The following is a 24261-nucleotide window of genomic DNA, read 5'->3' on the forward strand; positions in this document are numbered from 1 at the left end:
TTGGAAGTCAAGGGTTTTTGTGACAGATTTGCCTGGTATTCTTCCCCCGACGTGCATGTCAAAACGGATTGCAGCATGATCACTGTCCGCCAGTGGCTCAGTAACATTGACATCTCTGAGTACCTGAGTACCTCACAATATTAAATCCAGAGTCACCTGTCTTCTAGTGGGCTCCATGACTAACTGCTCTAAGGCACAGTCATTTAACATGTCAAGGAATCTGGTCTCTTTTTCGTGACCAGAACACAAATTGACCCAGCTGATGTGAGGATAATTGAAGTCCCCCATGATTACAACCCAGTCCCTCCTTGTCACCTCCCTGATCTGTTTCCTCATTTCAAGGTCCCCTTCAGGTTTCTCGTCTGGAGGAGGATAGTACACTCCCAGTATTACATTGCTCCTCAGGCCTGGTAATTTAACCCACAAAGATTCTACGGTGGAGTCAGACCCACCTTCAATTTCTACTTTGCTGGATTCTACCCTTTAACATAAATGGCCACCCCACCTCCAACACACCCCTCCCTCCTGTATAGTTTATAGCCCGGGATTGCGGTATCCCACTGATTTTCCGCATTCCACCAGGTTTCTGTTATGCTCACTATATCAAAGTTTTCTCTAGTCATCAAACATTCCAGTTCTCCCATCTTCACTCAGAGACTTTGGGCATTTGCATAAAAGCATTTGTGCATGGAATCCCCCAGGATGGGCTGCTTATTATCTCCTTTATCCCTGCATCCTCTCATTGTGCCAAGCAGTCTGTGTTTAGCTTCTGTGTTTATGTCTTACCTTCAGCCTGTCTAGGGTGGCCGGTTTATGTCTTACCTTCAGCCTGTCTAGGGTGGCAGGTTGTCTTTCAGCTGATGGGCTGGCTGGTATGCCTGTCATTTGAGGTGTCTGAGAGAGCAACATGTAGAGACATAGGGCACAATCCTCCTAACCAGGTCTTCTCAGAAGTAAGTCCTATTTTGTTCAATGGAGCTTACTCTCAGGAAAGTGTGGTTAGGATTGGAGCCATAGTCTCCCTGAATGCATCCTGCAGAATAGTGCCAGCCTCCTGCATGACCTCTCATGGTGAGGCAAAGATCTAGATGGCAGCACAGTGTGTCCACTTTGCATTCTCAATACCCACATCTTCACAGTGCACATGGTGCAGAAACAAAGCCCTAGAATCAAATGCAACCATTACCTGCCATGTGCTGCCCTTGTGCTCAAGTATGAGCTCTAATAGCTCCTGCATGAACGAATGATATGAATGACTTGACTAGATTTCTTTTGTCTGGCTTTGTATTTTCTAGTTCCGGCAACCAACTAAGAGAGTCAAATTCTGGTTCGGTCTTCTCTGAAGAGTAGACCTGTCATGGCAATTAAGACAAAGCAAATCATGAAAGGCAAGGGAAAGGCAAGGATGCTTATTTCAAGCAGGGATCCCCCTTCTCCAAGAAATGGTGTTTGAGTTATTTCAGTGTTTAGGTTTTCCATCATGCTTCTTTCTCTTCAGGTGTCTTTGCCTTTAATGGTGACATGACTTGCTGAAGTTCACTATGGCATACAGATACTGTGATTGGGATGGAGGAAAGATTCATTTGTTGAGTGAATGCCTGCCATGCAGATCTTGAAGGTGCAGAAAGCTTGCCAGCATTTTAAAAAAGAGTGGCAACTCCAGGCATATTGATGGCAAAGAGCCTTCTCTTTCACATACCCCTCTCACCCCCCACCCCAAGGTTTACAGAGGACATGTACCCTGCCCTTGAAGATAGCCGGATGTCTGAGTACACAAATGGATCCCTGCAGATTGAGCAAGTCCAACTTGAGGATGCAGGGAACTTCACCTGTGTGGCTGAAAATGATCAAAACAATATCTCCATCATTGCCATCCTGCTTGTCAAAGGTGGGTACTGGGTTGCCAGCTTATACCAAGCCACAATGGTGACTGTAGGAAACCAGGAAAAATCTGTAATGGGGAACAATTATCTGTGAGGCAGAATGAAAAGAAAGTGGTCATAGATCAATAGGGCAGGGTAATGGTGAAAAATAGATGTCTTCTCCTGCACAGCTTTATCCAAAGGTCAAACTATACAAAGCCATAGAATGATTTGGTGTATAAGAATATGAGAGCCCTGCTGGATCAAGCCAAGGGCCCATCTAGTCCAGCTTCAGGTATCTCACAGTGGCCAAACAAATGCCTAAGGGAGCACTTAAGATAAGCCTGCTTGTTTTATAGGTTTAAGCTTGCTTGTGAGTAGCAGGTGCAAACAATTGCAGTATACCTCATGACCGCAGCATGGAGACAGAAAGCATTCAACGTTTTACGACCACACTGTTTTCTAGTTGAAAACCATCCTTCCAAAGTGATAATTAAGCCCTAAGATCATCTGCTACATTGATACTTTTGGGAGCAAATAATCTTGGGGAAGGGGGGTTCAGGAGAAAAACGATGTGACCTATAGGGTTAAATGCTCCCTACCTCCATGCTGCAGTTATGATCCAAATTGTGGTCCGGCGCACCTGCTATTTACAAGTAGATTTAAGCTTGTTGATACATGTTGACACATTTAATGTCACATGTTGGTCCTAAGATTCTCCCCATTCCTCCTCAGTCAGTTTCACTAATAGCCTTTACAGGTAATGCCAGAGCTCTGTTCCCACCCCGTGAACAGAGACTAATCAGCCTTTCCTGGGTCTTGGGTGGTTGTGGGCTCCCAGCCTGTTATTCTATCTCCCCATAGCAGGCTTTCCTCCTCTCTAAGTCAGGGGCAGGGAAGGTTATTGCTTATCTGTATATTTAATCATTGATTCATATACATGTTTTTTTGGGTTTTTTTGCCCAGTTAAGGCTGACCTAAAAATAACTCCTCCAGGTACAAAATTAAAAGGATGAGATAGTGTAAAGCCAGTCCAATGATAGCTGTAATTATAGGACAATGAAATTGCCACATCAGAGGCATTGGGATTTGGGTGCTGTTTAATTTTCCACTGCAGGCATCAAATATTTTAGACTGGCCTTGCTGTAGTGGAAGAGCTCAATGTCCACTGACTGATGGTGGGAAAAGCGGGGCACACAGGCCAAATTTATCGAAGTCTACTAAAGAGAGGTCTCTTTCCTTAATCTGCAGCAAGCCATCATGATATTGAGGGGACCCAATTTCTGTTTCTGTCTCTATTCCAGAACCAACACGTGTTGAGGTGATGCCTCTGTACATAGAGGCAAAGACAGGCTACAGTGTGACATTCCATTGCATAGTGCAGTTTGACAAGACCATCCCAAAGCTTTCTACCAAGTGGCGCCGAGATGGGCGGAACATTGAAAATCTAGGCAACAGTGACAAGTGAGTGGTGTGACCAGGGCACTGTTATTTGAAGGCTGATAGCCCTGAGAGAAACCACATAGCCACATTCATCCTGTCTGTCTACCCCTTCCTAGATATTTTATGAATTACACATCCTTAACAATCAACAGCCTGGACTACTCTGACCAAGGAACATACAGCTGCCTGGCCGAGACACGTTTTGACTCTGTGGAGAAAAGCGCCAGGCTCTTGGTGGTTGGCAAGTACCAAAAAGGAGGAGGAGGACACAAGCTCTTTCTTTCCTGGGGCCACTGACTGAAAGTCAGCATGAGATCAAAGGGTCAAAGTGAGGTTGCTGCCACATGTGGCAGATTTGAAGAGGATCAAAGGGTGAATGATGAAGGGTAGCCAATTGGCGTTACGGCTGCAAAGTTTAACTGACAGATGAATCAACTAAGGCTTTAGTTGGTGAATTGTAGGGGTCATTTCTAATCAATGGGGTCCAAGTTAATTGGGGGGCTGTGAGTTGAGGGCACATGGTTGTTTTTTGAGTCCGCTTTGGTTCTGGTGTGTTTCAGCAGCGATTGAAAGGACAAACATATTTAAAGATAGTCTTTTTAACATGAGTGCAATCCTAAAGGAGCACTTGGCCGGTGCAAGTACCTTTCACTGACCTGAGAGGTGAAAGCACGTTTGCACCTCCTTGTGTGTTACCTGGGCCAACTGATTGCATCCAGCTTAGCCTTGCCCCCAGTGCAGAGTTTCCAAACTGGGACATTGTGACGCCCCAACCAGGGAAGCCCTGTCACTGCCCTCTTAACGGGTGAGGAAACAGCGACAGCAACAATGGGACCACCACGATTGCGCCACTGCTAGGGAAAAAAATGGCTTTTAAAATATTTACTGGGGCAATGCCGGCCCTCCAGAGGGTGCAGGGAGCCTGCGGCCCCTTCTGCGGGCCTCCCTCACCTCAGAACTGCTTCAAAATGCAATTGGAGGTCCACTTCCAGTTTCACAATGAAAACTGGGTCATGATAGCATTTTGGAGCAGTATTGAGGCGCAGGGAGGCCCGCAGAGGGTGTTGCTCCCCACACCCTCTGGAGGGCTGGTGCTGCCCCAGGCAAGTATTAAAAAAGACCAAAAAGCAATAGCAAGAACACTGTCACCACAAGGACTTACACCAGCCCATACTAGTGAGTTTGTGGGCCACTTCCCTAGAGGGTGCCCTTTCCCCAGAATGCTTTGCTGAAGGGTTAGGCTTGTTAAATGTCTAAGGTTTGGGTGGCAACTGGAGACTCCCTCCGAGGGAATCGTCATATGTGAATGCTCAGCACCCTTTACCTATGCTTCTTTCAATGTACCACAAAAGGCACTTGTTTTGAGGTTATGGTGTTACACAGATTGTATTAAATCATGTAATTGTTTTAAAAGGCAGATGATTAATAAACTAAATTGTTCTTGTTCTGTGGACAGCTAACAGTATAATCCTATGCTTTGTTTACTTGGAAGTAAGTCCAGTCTTTTCAGTGGAGCTTATTCCCAGGTAAGTGTGCATAGGATTACACTACAAGTTATTATGGTATTGAATTTCCATCTTAGGTTCTGGAATGTTTTGGTCAACCCTGTGAAATCTGCTAGAGTTGGAAGGAAAATTTAGGGGCTTTTATCATCTCAGGGTCCTGTTTGGCTCATGTTATTGTCTTCATCTCAGGCAAGCCTGGCCCTGTGTCAGATCTGGAACTGTCAGTGCAGCAGGATTGGGAGGTGAAGCTGACATGGACACCGGCAGATGATCACAACTCTCCTATCGAGAGTAAGAAACAATGATTAGTGCCTTATGACTAAAGACAGGCTATCAGTTTGGAATTCTCATCCAGAGCCTCTGAATTTGTGAGCTTGCACCAAAACTATCATTCAAGGATGTTCTTGGGTGAACTGATGAGATTCTGTCTGCATCCTTCTCTTACATCCCTCCCTCTTTCCCTCAGAGCAGCACCTGAAGCCACTTTACTTTAGAGAACTGCTTTGTAGAACATGGTCACCATGTTCCTCAATTACTTAGGACCCAATCCTAACCAATTTTCCAGTGCTGGTGCAGTTGTGCCAGTGGGGTGTGCGCTGCATCGTGTGGTGGAGGGGCAGTCACTGGGGCCTTCTCAAGGTATGAGAACATGTATTCCTTATCACGGGGCTGCATTGTGATTACATCAGAGCTGGAAAGTTGGATAGGATTGGACCCTTAGCCTTTATTATTATTATTATTATTATTATTATTATTATTATTATTATTATTATTATTATTATTATTTTCAAAAAAACATTGCTTGAAAAAAAAGCTTTTCAACAAAAATGTTCACAAACCTAACACCTAACCTAATTTAAATCATAGAGATAGAAAAAAAATTAAAACCTGAAGTTTCCTTATAAACTGAAAAACACCACTTTGCTATTGATGCAAAGGGAGATCTCAGTGTGGAATATTTCTAGTGAAATATTGATACACTTTGCATGAGAAATTAGGGCTATTCCACATACAACATTTAAATCACCATTAGCCATGCTCAGCTTATTTTTTCTTTAGATAATAGCAATCAGACTGAGACATTAAGGGAAAGGTAAAACCTCTTCTCTTCCATGCTGGCCTGATCCCCCAATCTAGCAGCTGTTAACTAAAGAAAAATTAAGGGCTCAATCCTAACTGGTAGTTCGGCCCAGGGGTGTTGCGAAAGTGCCGTAAAGCACTTTCGTGCTTCCCTGGAGGCAGTTCGGCCAGTGCAAGGAACTTGCACCAGCTGAACTGAGCTGTTGCTGGCTTCAGGGATGGTGAGTTTATGTTGGCCAAGCTTAGTCGACGCAGGGATCTGGAGCGGGCATGGGGAGGGTGGGGAGGAGGCAGGGATGGGGTGTTTTGGGGGAGGGCAGGCAGCGGGTGGTCCTGGGAGTGGGTGGGCAGGGAGCGGGAGGCAGGGCCAGGATCCGGCAGTTATGCCAAATCCTAACCCTGTTCCAGGCAGCCTGGACCAGCAACGGGCTGCTCGGATTTGTGCTACCTCTGGAGGTGGTGCAGATCCGAGTAGCCCCATTGGGGCTGCAGTGGCTCTCCCAGGGTAAGGGAAAGTGATTCCTCTTGCCCCGGGCTGAGCTACTAAGTTCATGAAACTTGTGCTGGATACGGTGCAGGCCCATTGGCCTGCCTGTTTCCAGCGCAAGTTAGGATTGTGCTGCAAGTCTATCAGTGGTAATAATGCTCTAGTCTAAATTGGTGTTTCCAAAACTGGGTCACGACCTTATTGTTTGTGGGAAACTGAAACTGACAAGCTAGTAGCGGACAAGGAAAATGTATTGAGCCCTATGGAGAGTGAGCCACATGCGAATGTTTACTCAGGTAAACATACCTTGGTGCACTTTGAAGGGCATGCTGAAAGGAACACAAATCTGCCAGAATGTTCCCGATCTGATAAATGCAGGCCCGCCCCCCAAGCACTCGAGAAAGAAGTCACCCTCCCTCCAGACTGACAAGGAAAATGTATTGCGCCCTATGGAAGTGAATGTTTGTTCATATTTGTTCAAACGTGTGCGTTCGTTCATGAATACGTGAACATGCCTCAGTCCGCTAAGAAGAGCATTCCAAGAGGAATGCAACACAACACTATGATGTTATTTTTACTGATGTGGGGGATGGTTTGAAGAAATTAGTGCTTCTGACAATGTACAGAGAATACAGTTCCACCCCAGTAGCTGATAGCAGGGCATCCTGCTCAAGTGCTGGGCAACCTGGAACTTTTCTTTCTTTCTTTCTTTCTTTCTTTCTTTCTTTCTTTCTTTCTTTCTTTCTTTCTTTCTTTCTTTCTTTCTTTCTTTCTTTCTTTCTTTCTTTCTTTCTTTCTTTCTTTCACTCTGACCAGTTCTCTTCTCCTCCCCACAGAGTATGTTGTGTTTTTTGAAGAAAGCTTCTCTGGGCCAAACACATGGATTCAAGCAACCACCGTACCAGGAAACCAGCCATGGGCCATGCTTTCTCTTTCTCCATATGGAAACTATCGCTTCAAAGTGCTAGCCAAAAACAAACATGGGGAAAGTGACCGAAGCCCCCCTTCTAGACATTATGAAACAGACCCTGCAGGTAAGGAGGCCCCATGTGCTGTGGAGGTGGAAGTGACGCCCTATAGACAACTTTCCTTGTCAGGAGGGGCAGCCATTGTTGCATATATGGAGATACTGGTGCTCCCAGCTCCTATGGCAGTTGCAGACTGCAGGGTGGGCTGCAAGATTCTGTATTTTGACAGAAGTGCAGAATAGCCCCAGGATTGGGGTTACCGCTGCCTTTATTCACCCCAACATAGTTTCTTTTCTCACGGCTGTATGCTTGTTCTCTTCTGCCGCTTTTTTTAAGGTTTGAGACCTTTTGGGATAGCGAATCATTTATTTGTTTATGGAAATTGTTTTGTGAATTTTTGTGACTGAAGAGCAGTATATAAACATGCATAATAATGAGCAATAATAATCTATTGCTTTCTAGCCCCTGGGCGGAATCCATCTGATGTCAAAGGAGAGGGAAGTGACCCGAATAATATGATCATCACCTGGACGGTAAAATAGAAAATATTGTTGCACCACTCATATTATTTCTCAGGACAACCTACCTGTCTTCCACAACACTGATGTCAGTGGCAAAATCTGGAAGATGGTAGGGTGGACTTCTGGTGTGTTGAGTGTATGCTGATAGGGCTGCTGCTGAATCTTACCTTGCAGAAGCAAAAATCTGAGGTGAATTTGGAAGTCGTTGCTTAGGCAGGAAAGGTGTTTTTGTTTTGTTTTTTGGTTCGTTGTTTTGTTTTTAAAGATAATTTTGGTGGTATTTGATAGTATATGTTCCTGTAATATGCAGTGGCATCACTAGGGTTCGCGTCACCCGGTATGGGAGGCCAGCGTGTCACCCCCCCATGCAGTGGGCGGGGCAACACTCCAGGTAGTGGATGTGGTGATCTACCGTCGCTTGCAGGCACAATGCAAGCCTCTGCATGTTTACTCAAAAGAGCATCATGGAACTGAAGAGGCAGAATCCTAAAGAGCAGGATTTTGGCTGTAACTTTTGATAGAATAAAGATATTTCAACACAGTTTGAAAAAATAATATCATGTTATATATCAATCAATGTGTAATTTAATGCAGAATGTGATGAAACAAACTGTGATTTTAGTGATTTTGGTCACTAGTGGTGTCACCTCCCCCCAAGGGTGTCAGCTTACCAACACCTTATTAGAGCAGTTCTCAAAGTTTTAGCACTGGGACCCACTTTTTAGAATGACAATCTGTCCAAGACCCATCATAAAGCAAATTAAAATAAATAATTATAAATAAATTAAATAAATAAGGGAAAGCCAGCCCCGTTCCACCAAGTGAATTTTATCTGCAGCCAGTAAGATTTTCACCCCTAACCAGTACCCAGTTCAATTCAAGTTCTTATATTTCAAGCATATCACTATCAGGACCCACCTGGCTTTACAAGTCTGAGAGCCCAATCCTATGCCTGTCTACTCAGAAGTAAGTCCCATTATAGTCAGTGGGGCTTACTCCCAGGAAAGTGTGGATAGGATTGCAGCCTAAAACAGAAAAAAAATTCACCTTACCCTGTCAAGCCTCTGTTTCATTCTTTTTATGGGTGGGAGACTGCCTTCTGGAGCATTTGTTGAGCTCCAGTTGCATCAAATCAGGACCATTTTGGTGGCCTCACATTTCCCTTTGCCTGACCAGCCCAGGAGCCAAGGCACGTTTGCTTACTCGCAAGTAAACACGACCATGTGGCTTAGTTTCGCGTTCCATAGGGCTCAATACATTCACCGGCTTGGAGGGAGGGACCTCCTTCTCGGGTGTTTTGGGGGGGGGCTACATTCATTGGATCATGACCATTCTGGTGTTGTTGGATTCCTCTCAGCCTGCCCTTTCGGATGGACTAAGGCACATTCGCCTACTCATGAGTAAATGAGCAATACGGCTCGGTTTCACTTTCCATTGGACTCCATGCATTTTTTGTTTCCTGGTTATTTGCCAATAACTTTTGATAGAAAGGAGATATTTCACTCCTGTTTTTTGCATTGCATTCAGCTGGAAATTCCGCATCCAAAGGTATATAAAATGATAGGGTTACACCTAACCACCTAACCACCACAATTTTAGCACGTCACCCTCCCAGTGCGCGTCACCTCCCCTTGCGCATCACCCGGGGTGGTCTGCCCCCCCCCCGCACCCCCCTAGCGATGCTACTGTAATATGTTATAACTTTAAGCAGGTCAACACAGTTTGTGACCTCAAGACTTGCATGCAATCTGCCAGCTGTGTGATGTGAACTGCCAGGTGTGTGGCAGGCCCTGTCCATTCATCCATCTTCCTGCTTTTGCAGGCAACAAAAATAGGAGGTATACCAAGTCCCTGATGGGCTGACGGGTTCCATTTGACTTGGTGAATTGCAGGATGACTGGCTGTCTTTATTTTGCTGTTCATTTTCATCACTTATTTTCCTTTTTTCCAGTGGCTGACACAAGGGAGCTAATTTAAATAAATGTAAAATAATAAAGAAATATCATTATAGTGTCACTTGTCCCTGACCTTAAGCTGGAATCTCCTAATAAATTCTCTCAAGTCAATCATCAGTAGTAGGCTCCCTGCTGACCAAGAAGTACCATCTTGGGGCAGGGGGTATAACTTAGGAGTAAGTCAAAATGATAAGTACAGCATTCTATAGTTGCATCTCTGCCACAGTGTCTATCAATGTCTGTCAGTGTCTAAACCATTCAACACATAAAGGGCCAGTCGCAGCATGGGGTGGGTGGAGCACAATTCATGACATGGTCTCCCACAGAGGTACCAGTCGAGCAGAACCAAACAGGCTTTATATTCTGGAAGGAAAGTCACAAGGGGCTTTATTTTTTAATGCTTAGTTATGGTTTTATGCCAACTTGGTTGGTTTTATATGGTTGCCATATGGTTTTATGCCAACTTTCCAAAAAATTCAAAATTGTGTACGAAAAACTCCAATGCAAATCATTATAATATTGCATATCAAATTGACAACAAATAATTTTACAAAATGCAGCAAACTAATGCAATTAAAGCCAGTTAGCCCCCCCCCCCTCCAAATCTATTCCAGTTCAAATAAGACAATGTAGGCCAAGTATTTTTATCCTCTTATTATAGAGAGGGAGACATGCTGAAGTAAGGAGGCTGACAAGCTGAATTGCTTACAGGCACAGTGCAAGCCTCTGCATGTTTACTCAGAAGAGCATCATGCAACTGAAGAGGCAGAATCCTAAAGAACAGGGAGAACCCAAAGGATCTGTGCCCCACTATCATCTCATCATCTTGACTTGCTGTGTATGTGTGTGTGGGAGCAGCCTCTTTGCTGATATGGTGTGTGTGCTGCAGTATGTCAGAGTGGCATGTTTGTGCTGGGGCAGCATACACAGAAGCACCACCTGTGGCTTTTGGCTGTGTTTGGGCTGTCATGTTGTTTGCATTCTAGCATGAAGGGGCAGCATGTTCGTCTTGCAACGTGTTTGTCTTCCAGCATTGTCCCTGAAGATTTATGCTTGCCATGATGATGGATCTTTGGGCTGTGTTCCCAGGAGAGAGCAGGTGCCAGACATTTCAGTTCAGGGAGACTTATGCCATGTTCAGCTTGGCAAATGATACCAAAATCATTTGGCGACAGAGCAAGCACCCAGTAAGGAGGAAATAATTCCCATTGCCACAGCCAGCCCAGCTTTCTTCTTTCTTCCCTTCTTCATTCTTGACATGTCAAAAAGCTACTGCTTGGTTTCACTTTCCTTTTGAATGCTGCATTGTGGCTTTTGTCAGAGGAAGCCCCTCACTCTCCTAATTACACGTGTTTGGGATACTGTGGTGGCTTACAGGCCCACAGGCTGCAATTCTACCCACACTTTCATGAGAGTAAGCCCCATTGACCACAATAGTAAATTCACTTGTGTAAAGTAAATTCACTTGTGTAAATTCACTCAGAGTAAATTCACTTGGTGGAACAGGATTGGCTCCCCCTTATTTAATTATTTCTTTTATTTTAATTTAATTATTTATAATTTATTTTAATTTGCTTGATGATGTCACTTCTGGCCAAGACATCACTTCCAATGGGTCCCGGACAGATTGTCATTCTAAAAAGTGGGTCCCAGTGCTAAAGGTTTGAGAACTGCTGCAATAAATTGTTAGTAAGTTGACACAGGGTGTGTGTGTGTGTGTGTGTGAGACTCTACAAGTTTTCAAAATCACTAAAATCAGAATTTGGAGGAATAAGACCATCATGTTATATACCAATCAATGCATAATTTCATGGAGAATGCAATGAAACAAACCACATTGAAATATCTGTGTTCTAACAAAAGGTACAGCCAAAAAACCAGTGCGGGCAGGGCGATGGAACATCACCACACCCACCACCTGGGGCGTTGCCCCGCCCACTGCATGGGGTGACACGCAGGTCTCCCGCACCGGGTGACGCGAATCTTAGTGACTCCACTGGTCCAGATCCAATGAACATGGAGCTCAACAATGCTCCAAGAGATTAATAAATTCTATAAAAATCCTATATCCAGGAGAATAATAAATTCTGTAAAAAAATACAAAGATATATATAGAAAAAGAATATAAATAATCCTGTAATAAAAACAGAGACATGAGCAACTGGTAATGAGTGGCTTTTTTTTTTAGTCTCATAAAGCAAGGTGGGTCCTGATAGAGTGTCATTTTGTAAAATGGGTCCCAGTGCTAAAAGGTTTGGGAACCACTGTTCTACAGTATGACACTGGCCTTTTAACAGTATAAAAAATACAGGTGAAACATTTCCCAGAATAGACGTTTTAAGTAGAGAAAAGAAAACTTCACCTGTTTAATTTGTGTATATAGCTGTGGGGTAGAAGGTTCCTTTGTTGATTTTCTTTCTCCTTGCCCCTGATGTTCATCTAAGGGCACAATCCTAACCGGCAGTTATGCCAGTATAGGTGGCCTTGGAGGGTTGCAAATGTGCCATAAAGCACGTTTGTGCCTCCTTAGTCAGGAGCTGCATCAGCACATTCAGATATGCCAACGCGCGGAAGGAGGCAGAAGCCTCCGCCCCGGCTCCCGCGCTGCCGCTTGTGTTGGCGCGAGTGCGCCGACATAAGCAGCAAAGGTAGGCGTGGGGGGCGTGGGGAGGGGGCGTTACTGGGCGGGGGGAGGGCGGGCCCGGGGCGGGTGCGCGAGGAGCCGGGGCGGGGCTGGGACCCAGTGGTTATGCCGGGTCCCAACTCCCGCACCTAGGGCGAGTGGAGCAGCTTCAAGCCGCTCTGCTCTCCTTGGACTTGCGCCGCCTCCGGAGGTGGCACAGGCCCGAGGAGACCCATAGGGGCACGCAGCCCTTACCCACGGGTAAGGGGAAGAGCTTCCCTTGCCCGTGGCTGAGCCGCTGCTCACTACAATCCCGCGTTGGATGCAGCGCAAGCCTCCTGGCTTGCCTGCTCCAGCTCGGGTTAGGATTGAGCCCTTAGTCAGTGCCAACCCCTTCTGGACTCTCAGAGTATTACAGTGCCTCAAATGCAAAGCTTCCTTGACCTTTTCCTTCTGTCATGTTCCATTTTCACAAGCTTACATCTTCTTGACACTCTACTCCAGGGGTGCTCAATAGGTGGATCGCGATCTACCGGTAGATCGCGAGGCAAAATGAGTAGATTGCGGAGTGCCGACCCCCCCCTTCAGGTGCCTCTGGGAGGAAACACCGGGAGTAAGCCCCATTGTACTCAATGGGGCTTACTCCCAGGTAAGTGTGGCTAGGTTTGCAGCCTCACGGCCTAATCCTAGGCATGTCTATTCAGGAGTAAGTCCTGTTATACTCAGTGGGGCTCAAGGTACACCAACATACATTGTACACATAAATGTTATATGTTATGATGGCGCGAACATTGTAAAAAAATCTCTGGTAGATCTCCGGGCCTTGCTGGGTTTCAAAGTAGCTCTTGAGCCAAAAAAGTGTGAGCACCTCTGCTCTACTCTTTCATATCCCTTGCTACACTTGGGTACGAATTCACAATCATACTTTGCCTGTTTGGTTTAGTGATGAAGGAACCACTTCCCAACTCACAACCTGCCCATACTTCCAGATGTGGTTGTAGCAAGAAAGAAGATGTTTGCAGTAATATTTTACATCCATTCTCCATCTCGATCCTGTTGTTCCCCCTCCTTCCACTTTACTGTGCCCTGGCAGTACTGTGCCATCAGCAGTTCTGCAGGTAACAGTGGCATAGCTAATGATCGTGTAGCCCAGTGCTGAACTCAAATGATGCCCTGGAAGTGACGTCACAACCGGAAGTGACATCACGCCCAGACTTTTGTGAAAATTGGGGAAACCTACCTCCTCCCCCCAGCAGCTCGCCACCCACTTGCTTTGCCACCTCCCCCAGCCACTGGCATAGTTAAGGCATATATCTGCTACCTGGGGCAAAGAAGGTTTGTAGACAAGACAAAATCAAATTTAATTAAGTAAATAATTAAAGGTAGGCGTGCCCCTGATTGGTTTCAGACACTGGAGTGAAGAGGGACCGTTATTCTTCCCCTGCTAAATATAAGAAGAGCACCACTTAAAGAATCTCATCCTTACCCAGTTAGCAGGGGTAACTGTATTATTATGTATAGAAATGAGAGTTCACTCATATTAGCAGGGCCTCTGACAAGAATTTTATCAGGGGGTACAGAGTTTCTTTGGGCCCCTTCCCGAAAAGGGAGGGGTGAAACAATGGGGTGGGGGTGGCAATGGGGGAAAAACAGGTAGGGGGAAAGTGGCACCAGCTGGAATAGTCTTTGTAGTCTAGGTCCACAAATGGAAGTGCTACTGTAGCAGGTCAGTTTCCTCCCAGATGTGACACTGTTAAGGAATGTATGCAATCCTGGGCCTGGTGTGTATGGCAATAGTTGTGGTCATGTGCCCACAGTATTGCCCCCAGCATCCTGCGTGGGTAGTGAGATTGGAGAATGTAAGATCCCAGGAACTTTCTAGGCCCCCTCCTTTGGCTCCTGGGTTCCCTTCCTGACCCTGGGCCTGGATACAAATTACCCCCTTTACTCCCCTCTCCTAGGCCCTGCATATTAGCACCTTATTGGTTCGATGCTGTATCATAATAACATGTCCTTGCAACATGTCAATAACATGTAATTGGCTCTCAGAATAATCAGTCTCATAGTTCAGTTTTGAGTTAAGAAAATCCATTTTTTATTCCATAAGGCAACTGTGTTTTCATTTTGTGGTTAATTGGCCATAACTTTTGATAGAATACAGATATTCCTATGCAGTTTATTTCATTGCATTCTGCATTAAATTACCTTTCCAATGATATATAACATGATGGTGTTATTCATACATACCAAGATTTTCACAATTTTGGTCACTAGTGTCAAGCTCAGTTTGTTGCCCCCCCCAAAACTTGATGCCCAGTGCAACCGCTACCCCCTGCACCCTCTTAGCTACTCCACTGGCAGGTAATATGCATGGGAATGGACAAACAACTAGAGTACTGCTGCCCTGCTATATGTGTTCAGTGTCTGGATTGTTTGGTAACAACCCTGCATACTCATCACTGGCACGTTCATGTAGAACAAGAACGTAACAAGAAAAAATAATAATAATGCAGTGCTGCTCCCCCCAGTAGGTTTATTTTTCTCATTTTTATACCACTCTGTTACCAATGGAGCTGATTTTAGGGGAATTAGGGTCCAATCCTATCCAATGTTCCAGTATTGATGCAGTTGTGCCAGTGGGGTGTGTACTGAATGTTGTGGTGGAGGGGCAGACACTGTGGCCTTCTCAAAGTATGGGAACATGTGTTCCCTTACCACAGGGCTCCATTGTGAATACACCAGAGCTAGGAAGTTGAATAGGATTAGGCCCTTAGTGAACTACACAACTCCATTGGAACAAGGGATCTGACTGAATAACAAACCAGTGTATTGCAGAAACTCCCCCTTCCTTAGGAAAAAGGAAGGTACAGGCTAAAGGTACAGGCTGGCAACATAGTTGATAGCTCTGCACCTAAACAAGATTTAAACAAGATACCCCCTGAATGGAAAGGGTGTACAATGGGATAAACCACAAATCTTCCAAACACTTCTGTCCTATCCCCTTAAAGCAAAGGCTCTGAGGGTCTAGTCTAGTACAGTTGTAGACTGAAGGTTTAGTACAGTTCTAGACAAAAGGTCTAGTACAGTTTAGAGCAAGGGAGAAGGAAAACGTCAAGCTTAAGAAGCAAACAAGTAAATCTGACCTCCTCTGCAGCTTACTTTTCTGGGGTATGTAGCAGAGAATGGACTTAGGAGATAAAGAGAAAGCATCTGGATTTAAAAGATAAACGTGATACCAACAGCCAGGATAAGAAATGATTAAATATTAAAGAACTAATAGAAATTCCAGAATGAAAGTTTACTCATTCTTACAACATTCCTTAGTCTTTTGTTGATGTTGGAATGGTTTTTCAGCAGACATTTAGAATGGAGTAATGCTGACATCTAGTGGTGATTTTGGGGAAAATAAAAGAATTTGCTGAACTAATTGGGACTGAATTGGGACTAAGCTGTTTCAAATTGTGCTGAACTGTGTTTAAATTTCTAAATTACAAATAAAGAAAAAATGGCTACAAGAAAGAGACTTAACATGCTTTATCAGCTACAAGAGGGGAAATTGCCTCTGAAATTCCCAGTGTGATAATTAAATATAGAAAGTATCCAAAAATTATTTGAAAAGGTGGAAGATAGAGGGAAAATTTAAGCATTACATCAAGAATTACAAGAGATGAAAAGATATGCAACATGAAAAGAAACAAAGACAGAGATAAAACAAATAAATGACAGAATGAATGGCAGAATGAAAGCCCATAAGGGCTTTGAGAATTTGAAAGTTTGGAAATTTGAGGATTTGGAAGTTAAAGATAAGACTCGAGATATGCTCGCACTGATGGAACAGGCAACAAAAGAGAAAATTTTAAGATTTAGGGGAATACCAAAGCAGATGGGAGAGGAGATAAGAGTAGAATGAGAGATATTTTAGCAAGATTTCTTCAGATTGACCCGGGAGACCTGAAGATTGATCTTGAAAGGATCTGTGGAGTAAACACAAGATTTGCGAGTTGGAAGAATCTTGCTAAGGATGAATTGGTGTGTTTTGTAAGAATCCAGGTTGGGATCTGGCAGGCCAACCCAAGGCGCTTTTAGGAAGCCAGCACGGAGGCTTGCATCGGTCTCCACAGGCCAGCGCTTCTCTGAGCACTGTCCTGGCTTCCTCCCGAGAAACCCTCTTGGGCCGGCGCAAGGGCCAGCGCATAGGGCTGGATTGTGTCCTATGTTAGACATGCATTGTGGAGGATATGGAACTGATTTAAAAATGGGTGTTACAGCAAAATTCCATTATCGACTTCACCACAAGAAGTACATTTTGATTTGGGTACAGTACAGGGAGAAATGGTTATTATATAGAAACCTATTGAGTTTTACACAGGAGCAAAATAAGTTGAAGTCTGGAGAAGAATTAATAGAAGAAGGTTTTAATTGTCTTTTTTGGTGATCATTTTACTTTATTAAATTTATGTGAAACACTTTTTTTAAAAAATTTTTATTTATAATAATAAAGGAAAAACAGGTAAGAGAAAAAGAAAATAGATAGGAAAAAAGATAACATTAAGGATGCATTTAAAATGTAAAAAATACATGGAATACCTCTGATAGTGTAGCAAGGGCAAAGTCAAATGTTCTAATTACTTACAGCTTTGTATCTCAATAATCTAAATTTCCACCTATATACATGACAGTCCATCTTATCTTCCCATTATTATTGTATTTCATATTATTATTTCATATTAAGGTTCTCTGTTCCTTTTAATCTAATCTTAAAATCCGCAACTCATTAACTCATTTTTCTCTTTCATGCAGAAATTCATTCTCTCTTTCATGATTTCCAGTTCTTCATAAAAAATTTTGTTATTTCTCTTTAAGTGAGTTCCTAAGTTTGCCCATTTCTGCAAAGTCCATAATTTTCGCCCACCTTTTTTCTATTGGTGGAATGTCTGTACTTTTCCAACATTGTGCATAAAGTATTCTAGCCACTTATCATATATAAAAATAAAGTTTTGGATCTTTTTTCCCCTCAAATTCATCTATCATGCCCAGCAAAAATAGTTCAGGTTTCATTTGCACATTTGTTCTTAAAACCAGCTGTATCTGTGCATGTATCTGTATATAGTACATTTTTGCTTCAGTACATGTCCACCACATAGGATAAAATGATCTCTTCTGCTTTTTACATTTCCAACACTTGTTTATATTTCCAACACTTGAAGAAGGTTTTACTTGTCAATGGTACAAATATCAGAAAAATTTAAAATCGCTAAAAGAATTGTATGGATTTGAAGAGGAAGAATCAATATTTAAAAAAACAATTAGAATCAGAAGAGCAGATAATCCCTAAGGGCTCAATCCTAACTATCAGTTAGGCCAGCATAAATCTCTTGTGCTGGGCCAGGACAAGTCATGTTTGTGACAGTACACTCTGGCGAAAAGCCAGAGCAATGAGCTCAGGATTGAGCTCTTACTCAGGGATAAGGGGAAGAGTTTCCCCTTGCCTCTCGCTGAGCCAATTCTGGCCCCATTCTTGCCCTGGATACAGCGCAGGCCTCATGGCCTGCCTGTTCCAGCACAAGATTGGATTGTGCTATAAGATTTATAAGTTCTTCCTGAAATTTGAAACAAAAGATGAACAGGTTAAAGAATGTATGATTCAATGGCCTAAAAATGTGGGTCATGAACTTTCAATGGAAATATTGAAGAAATTATGGACAAAGCATACGAAATTTATTTTAAGTGTTATCAAAGAAAATGTATATAAGATGAGTTATAGATGGTATATGACACCAAGGGTGCAATCCTAACCCCCAGGGTAAGCTGCTGCAAGTAATGTGCGCTGACCGGGGGTTTGTTTCGACTTAAGAGTCGGGGAGGACAGTGCAGGGAGTTGCACTGGGCTCCCTGAACCGAATCCAGGCCCGGCATGGTAAGATTATGTTGGCCAAGCCGGCAGGGGTTTGGGGGTGGGAAGGGTGGGGAGGAGGATGGAGGGAGGCATTTCAGGTGGGAGGAGGGAGGGCATTCCCAGAGGCGGGCAAGCGGGGAATGGGAAGTGGGGTTGGAACCCAGTGGTTATGCCAGATCCCTAGGCAGCATAGAGCAGCTCCAGGATCGAAGCAGACCCATTGGGGCCACTTTGGCTCTCCCCGGGGTAAGGGGAAAAGTTTTCCCCTTGCCCTTGGGTAAGGCACCTTTTCTGCTGTTGGACTCCTCAGACTTGCGGCACAGACTTGCGACCTCCTCAGACTTGCGACCTCCTGAGGCAGCACAAGTCCAAGGAGTGTGGAGCGGATCTCCCCGGAAATGAGTGTTGGGATCCGGCATAACTGCTCCTTCCCCGTCCACCTATGGGGCTGCCCACTGCCCACCCTCCCCCTACCTAGGAACGCCTCCTTCCTGCCTCCCTCCCTCCCACTCCTAGAGCCTTGCATTGGCCCAGGTGGGCCAACGCAAGCCTCGCGGAGGAAACCACCACACGACTTACTCCTGAGAAGGCGCAAATGTGCTTTACAGCACGTTTGCGACCCTCCTGGGCCAATTTTCAGGGTTGCAATAACTTAGGGAAGTTAGTGAAGTTGTATGTTAAGATGTATTGCAACCTGAGTCAGTGAAATATGTCAAATAAGTGTTGAAAAAGTAAAAAACAGGAAATGTAAAAAACGTCTTGTTCCCTCTCTGTCTCCCTCATATTTCTTTCAGCCCTTGCCGCGTATAGATTGGAATGCCCCACACCTCCACTACCATGTGCAATGGCGGCTGAAGGACCATGATTCATGGAATGAGACAGAAGTTGAAGTCCCCCCTGTGGTGGTGAGAGGCACCCCTGTCTTTTCACCTTATGAGATCAAGGTGCAGGCACGTAATGAATATGGCAAAGGACCTGAACCCAGCATCTTCTCCGGCTATTCAGGAGAAAAAAGTGAGTCATGTGAGGGGGGGGACACCACTGTGGAAAGTGTCTACATGTCACAGCACGTGAATTTACATTTTTAATTCATCTAACCCATCTTACATTCTACTGGTAGATAAGAGTACTTGGGGGGGGGGGAAACAGAATTAGAAAAAAATAGCTTTCAATTGTAAAACACTGTCCCATCACATGCCCCTCACTGAGGTCAGGAAAGCATTGCTTTGGAGTTTCTAAATTGGATCCTGTGACATTTGTGACAGACACAAATATTTGTCTGTGACATGTATGTAGGAAAGCATAGTCTTTCGAGACTGAAGGTTGCCAATACATACAGGGTGAACTGGAGACCTAGCCCCCACCCCCCAGAGCAGTTTTAAAGTGTGGACCCTTTGAAATTAGGATCACATATTTATGTTTCAGTGCTACTGCATTTGGGAGGCCAAGGAGAGGTGCTGAGACCTCCTGCTCTGTGACCTTGAACATACTGAAATTATAATTCTGTATAATATGTGATTCTTCTTCTTCTTTAGTGTTTGTCCCATATGGTGGCGGGGTTCACGGGATATATCAGTAGAATATCTGATTATGTAATTATATTTCTGTCCTGTCTTTCCTCTATGGTGCATCTTCTGATGGTGTATCTGAGGGTTCCCAGGAGGTGGTCCATCCCAATGCTAATCAGAACTGAAGCTGCTTAGCTTCAGCAAAGCGGTGGCATCATGCATTCTGATTCTGGGTCTCCTGGCTTTACTGCATCCATTCTATAAAGTCTGTAAATGATTTATTGTTCTCCTCCCCACAGTTCCTGAAGCTGTTCCTGATGGCATAGGGATTGAAGTGATCAACTCGACTACCATCAAGCTTTCCTGGCTTCTGTCTGACAAAGAGAGAGTTTGGGGGCATATCAAGGGATTCAAGGTAATGCAGTTGGTCAGCTTTCAGACAGAGAGGGCTGCATTTGTAGAGGTTCAGGAATACAGTGTGCAGCTTGATATGCATCCTGATCTTATGCTTCTTTAATCAGGGATTCCACAAATTTTGCCAACCATAGTTAGTGCTTGCTGCCAAGCATGCCCTGCCCCTTAGGAAGATGTAGAATGCAGCTGAGCCTAACCAGGGGAGGGGGGAGAAATTTGTATGTTTCTAGCCCTTATGGCACAGAGTTGCATTGGACACTGTATCTAGTGAAACTCAGTAACAAAAAGCATGAATGATTCAAGATTTTCAGGGTTGTAGGTTAGCACTTCAGTGATCCTTCTCCTATGCTATGACTAGCAAGCCCTGTAGTGATTGGAAATAGCAGGCCATGGCAGAATAAATAAAGTGCAAGGCTCAGAGCCTTCTTACGGCACATTTGTGACCCTCCTGGGCCAGCACAAGGGACGTGCACCGGCCCAAGGACCAGTCAGGATTTAGAGACTGGCAACCTCTAAAAATGTGTTGTAGAATTTAGCTTTTTGTGGTGCCGAATTTGGATTACCTTGTTGCAGAATTTAAAATTTTGATTTACTTTTTAGCGCAAAATAAAAACACTTCTGGCTGGTCTGAGGGCTTCATCAGGACTGGAACTAGGGCTACCAAGCAGGCAGAATTTAATCCTTCTGGCCAGCTGTCTGGGGAACTGTATGTAAGGCCGAAATAAAACTACAGGGGCCCCTGTATCCACAGATCCCGTATCTGCAGTTTCACTTATCCACGGTTCCATGGATGCGGGGAGCCCCCGCAACCCTTCCAGAGGTAAGGGGGAGGTTCTTCTGAGCCCCACAAAGACTGCGTGCATCTGACCACCGCTTTTGCAGGGCTCAGAATGACTGTTAGCTGCAAAAATATGCAACTTCCTGTTTTTCAGAAAAACCGAAAGTGACATTTTTATGATTTTAAATGTTTTTTGCATCTAACAGTCATTCTGAGTCCCACAGAGGCTGTGGGTGGACGTTAGCAACTCCCTTCACCTCATGTCACCCAAAGACATAGAGGGGTGTGGGGAATGTTCCCCATATCTGTGGTTTCAGGTTCCCATGGGGGGTTCCAAAATGGAACCCCTGCAGATACTGGAGCATCACTATAGTGTTAAATGTTTTGTTTCCCTGCGTGACATTTTAAGTGGCATTTTAAAAATATGTCCTTCAGAAAAGTATGTTCCCTGCGCATGCTGAATGGCATTCAGGGATTATAGAAATCTACATTAAAAACCTGCTTAGCATGAGGAGAAATTGCTCTTCAGATGCTCAGAGACAATTTCCTTTACAGCCTTTAAATAAAATTATTCCTCTTGGAGTGGAGAATGTTCTCCACACATGCTCAGAGGCATTTTGCACACAAAAGTTGCCAGAAATGAACAACTGCGAGAGTGTAGGTGGAGAAGATTACAGAATTGTGGGTAAATAACTTTCTCCCTCCCTTCCTCCCCAGGTTTATTACTTGAGGAAAGGAGATGCAGATAGGCGTAGCCGTCGGCACACCCGTTCCCACAATCATCACGGTGGGGAACTGCTGATCGAGGGGGAGGTATATAAAGTCAGACTGGGAGGCTTGAGGCCCTGGAGCATGTATGACCTTCAGATGACTGTGCTCAATGGAAAGGGGGAGGGGCCCCGCAGCGAGATCTTCTCATTTGTCACACCTGAGGGAGGTAAGAACCACCAACCTTAAATCCATCAACCTCAGGTCTTTCAGATACGATCTCAGTGTACACTGGTAACCTATTCCCAATTTCTGTTTCAAACTCCAAGGGCTGACACTTCTCATATTACTCTCTGAGCCCTGGCATTGATTTTTGTGTGTTTGTTTGGATGTGATACACAATAGGTTTTTTAAAAAAACAAAAAACAAAAACAATTCAATTTCTGAAACATCAGTGATATTTCTCTTTTTCATTATTTTTGTTTGTTTTTAATAACATATACCTCAAGGTGGTATATGGCCCTCTTTACCCACGGTTTCAGGACCCGTGGATTGGATTACCCAAAGACTTTGATCACCTGTGGCGTTCGCCTGACATGGACCCTCTGGAGGCAATGGGAACTGGGCTGCTCTCACCTCTGGAGGATGTTCTGAGGCCTATGGAGGCATGCGGCCTCTACGGGCCTCAGGATGCCTTCTGAGGCCTTAGAAGGTCACTTCTGGTTTTCAGGGAGTAAGTGATGTTTTAGGCCTTTATAAGGCTTTCTGAGGCCTGGAGAGGCTTCCCTGTAAAGCCTTATATGAGTCTAAAATGTCACTTCCTTATGTCTAAAACGTTCCCCCCCCACCTCAAAAACTTGAAGTGACCTTCTAAGGCCTCCTGAAGGTGTGCCTCTGTGGGCCTCGGAATACCCTCTGGAAACAATGGGAGCACAGCTCCCATCACCTCCAGAGGGTTAAAGGTGCCCAAACTTGTGGATTTCATCATCAGGTTTTGGCAACCATGGGAGATCTGGAACAGAACCCCCATGGATAACATAGGACATCTATATAACTGAAAAAGTGGGGAGACTAGGGAGGCAAGTCCAGCTCTAGTTTTTGGGTGGGCCTGTGGCCCCCCAATGCTTTGGAAAGCTTGTGTGTGAACCTGCTACACAAGGCCAGCCTTGGGAATTGCGGGGCCCAATTGGAAACATCTTTTGCAGGGGGCCCAGGTTCACAGCTCTGTAAAATCTTCGAGATATAAATAAAATTTATTATAGATGTTTTATCTCTGTGGTAAAATGGAAAGCAATCAAAATGTGTGCTTAAAAAGCATATGAGTTAATGGACCAAATGGATCTAAGCACATTTTAATATAAAATGGCCTGCAAGGTTAAAGTAGATTACCCTAGCATGGGACCCTCTTGGGAACAGGGCCCGAGAGCAATTGGTCCTAACTGGTTAAAACTGGCTCTGAAACTATGCCTCCCCTAGAGCCTGGAAACCAGGTAGCAGACAGGCAACAGTCCTGCTTCACTGCCCTGGCTATAGATGGTTATAGATGATGGTGTGAATGATGACTGGCATGCCATTTGCTCCCCACTGCCCCCTGGGAAGCCTCTCCACTGGGGCCTGGACTCCTTTCTGGCTTGCAGGATTTGCCAAATGACACTGGGGGAAGAAGAAGTTCTTTTGCTGCTGCTGCTCTTTCACAGTCACCCAGTAAGCATCCCCATAGGCCTGGGCCTGCCAGGCAGTGGAGTTCTAGCAGCAGCAGGCCCTCGCTGCCTCAGGCGTTGGTCTGGTATAGGTGTGATCCGTTGCATGGACGTGGGCCTGCCCATGTCCCACCAAGCCCCATCTGTGGAGCCTCTTCTGCCAGGAAGCTTCTGATAAAGGAATTGGATCTACTATGACACATTTCATGCTCTGGCCAAGGAGGGTCACCAGTCTGAATTTGTTTGAGCTACTAGACCACTAAATATTCCACACACCTCCATGCAATTAGAGCTGCTATGTGATTTGTGAATTGGGATACTCTTATTCACATTTCACATTTGCTTTGAACTTGCTAAGCTAGCAGTCCCTGCCCCATACCCTCTGCAAGCCATGGGCAATATGTTATAGCTGTGTAGTAAGCATTGCTGAGGGTGAAGAGGCACCTGGCCATTTAAAATCAGTCACAACAGTCTTCTCTGGGGTGTGAACTTGGCTTATGTTATGAGACTTCGGGCACAATCGTAACCAGGTCTACTCAGAAGTAAGTCCTATTTTGTTCAATGGGGCTTGCTGTCAGGAAAGTGTGATTAGGATTGCAGCCTTACATTCTAACCATTTGAACACTGGATTGGTCATCAATTTGCCCCACCCATTATGCAGCAAGCAGGCTGTCCACTTTAAAAAAAAAAAATGGCATATTTATGGTTTTTCATAAATCTGTTCTTCACCTCATAAACATTTTTTAAAAGCTGCAAATCTCCCCTGGGGTGGGGTAAAGGCTGCATGTGTGGGTAATTTTACAGACACTAGCC

At 44.6% G+C, this 24261-nt stretch overlaps 1 protein-coding gene across 2 annotated transcripts in view; it reads left to right on the plus strand.

Annotated features, from left to right (window-relative positions):
- Window positions 1-24261, plus strand: part of L1CAM (L1 cell adhesion molecule) — a 116510-nt gene that overhangs the window by 48868 nt on the left and 43381 nt on the right. For both annotated transcript variants that reach the window (XM_066613299.1, XM_066613300.1), the window contains exons 11-19: window positions 1722-1888; window positions 3167-3326; window positions 3422-3546; window positions 5000-5101; window positions 7214-7411; window positions 7808-7878; window positions 19135-19354; window positions 20148-20263; window positions 21758-21977. In XM_066613299.1, coding sequence (XP_066469396.1) covers window positions 1722-1888; window positions 3167-3326; window positions 3422-3546; window positions 5000-5101; window positions 7214-7411; window positions 7808-7878; window positions 19135-19354; window positions 20148-20263; window positions 21758-21977 — 1379 coding nt within the window. The remainder of the gene's footprint in view (window positions 1-1721; window positions 1889-3166; window positions 3327-3421; window positions 3547-4999; window positions 5102-7213; window positions 7412-7807; window positions 7879-19134; window positions 19355-20147; window positions 20264-21757; window positions 21978-24261) is intronic.

Source organism: Tiliqua scincoides, chromosome 2, assembly GCF_035046505.1.
Source record: "Tiliqua scincoides isolate rTilSci1 chromosome 2, rTilSci1.hap2, whole genome shotgun sequence".
Classification (NCBI taxonomy): Eukaryota; Metazoa; Chordata; class Lepidosauria; order Squamata; family Scincidae; genus Tiliqua; species Tiliqua scincoides.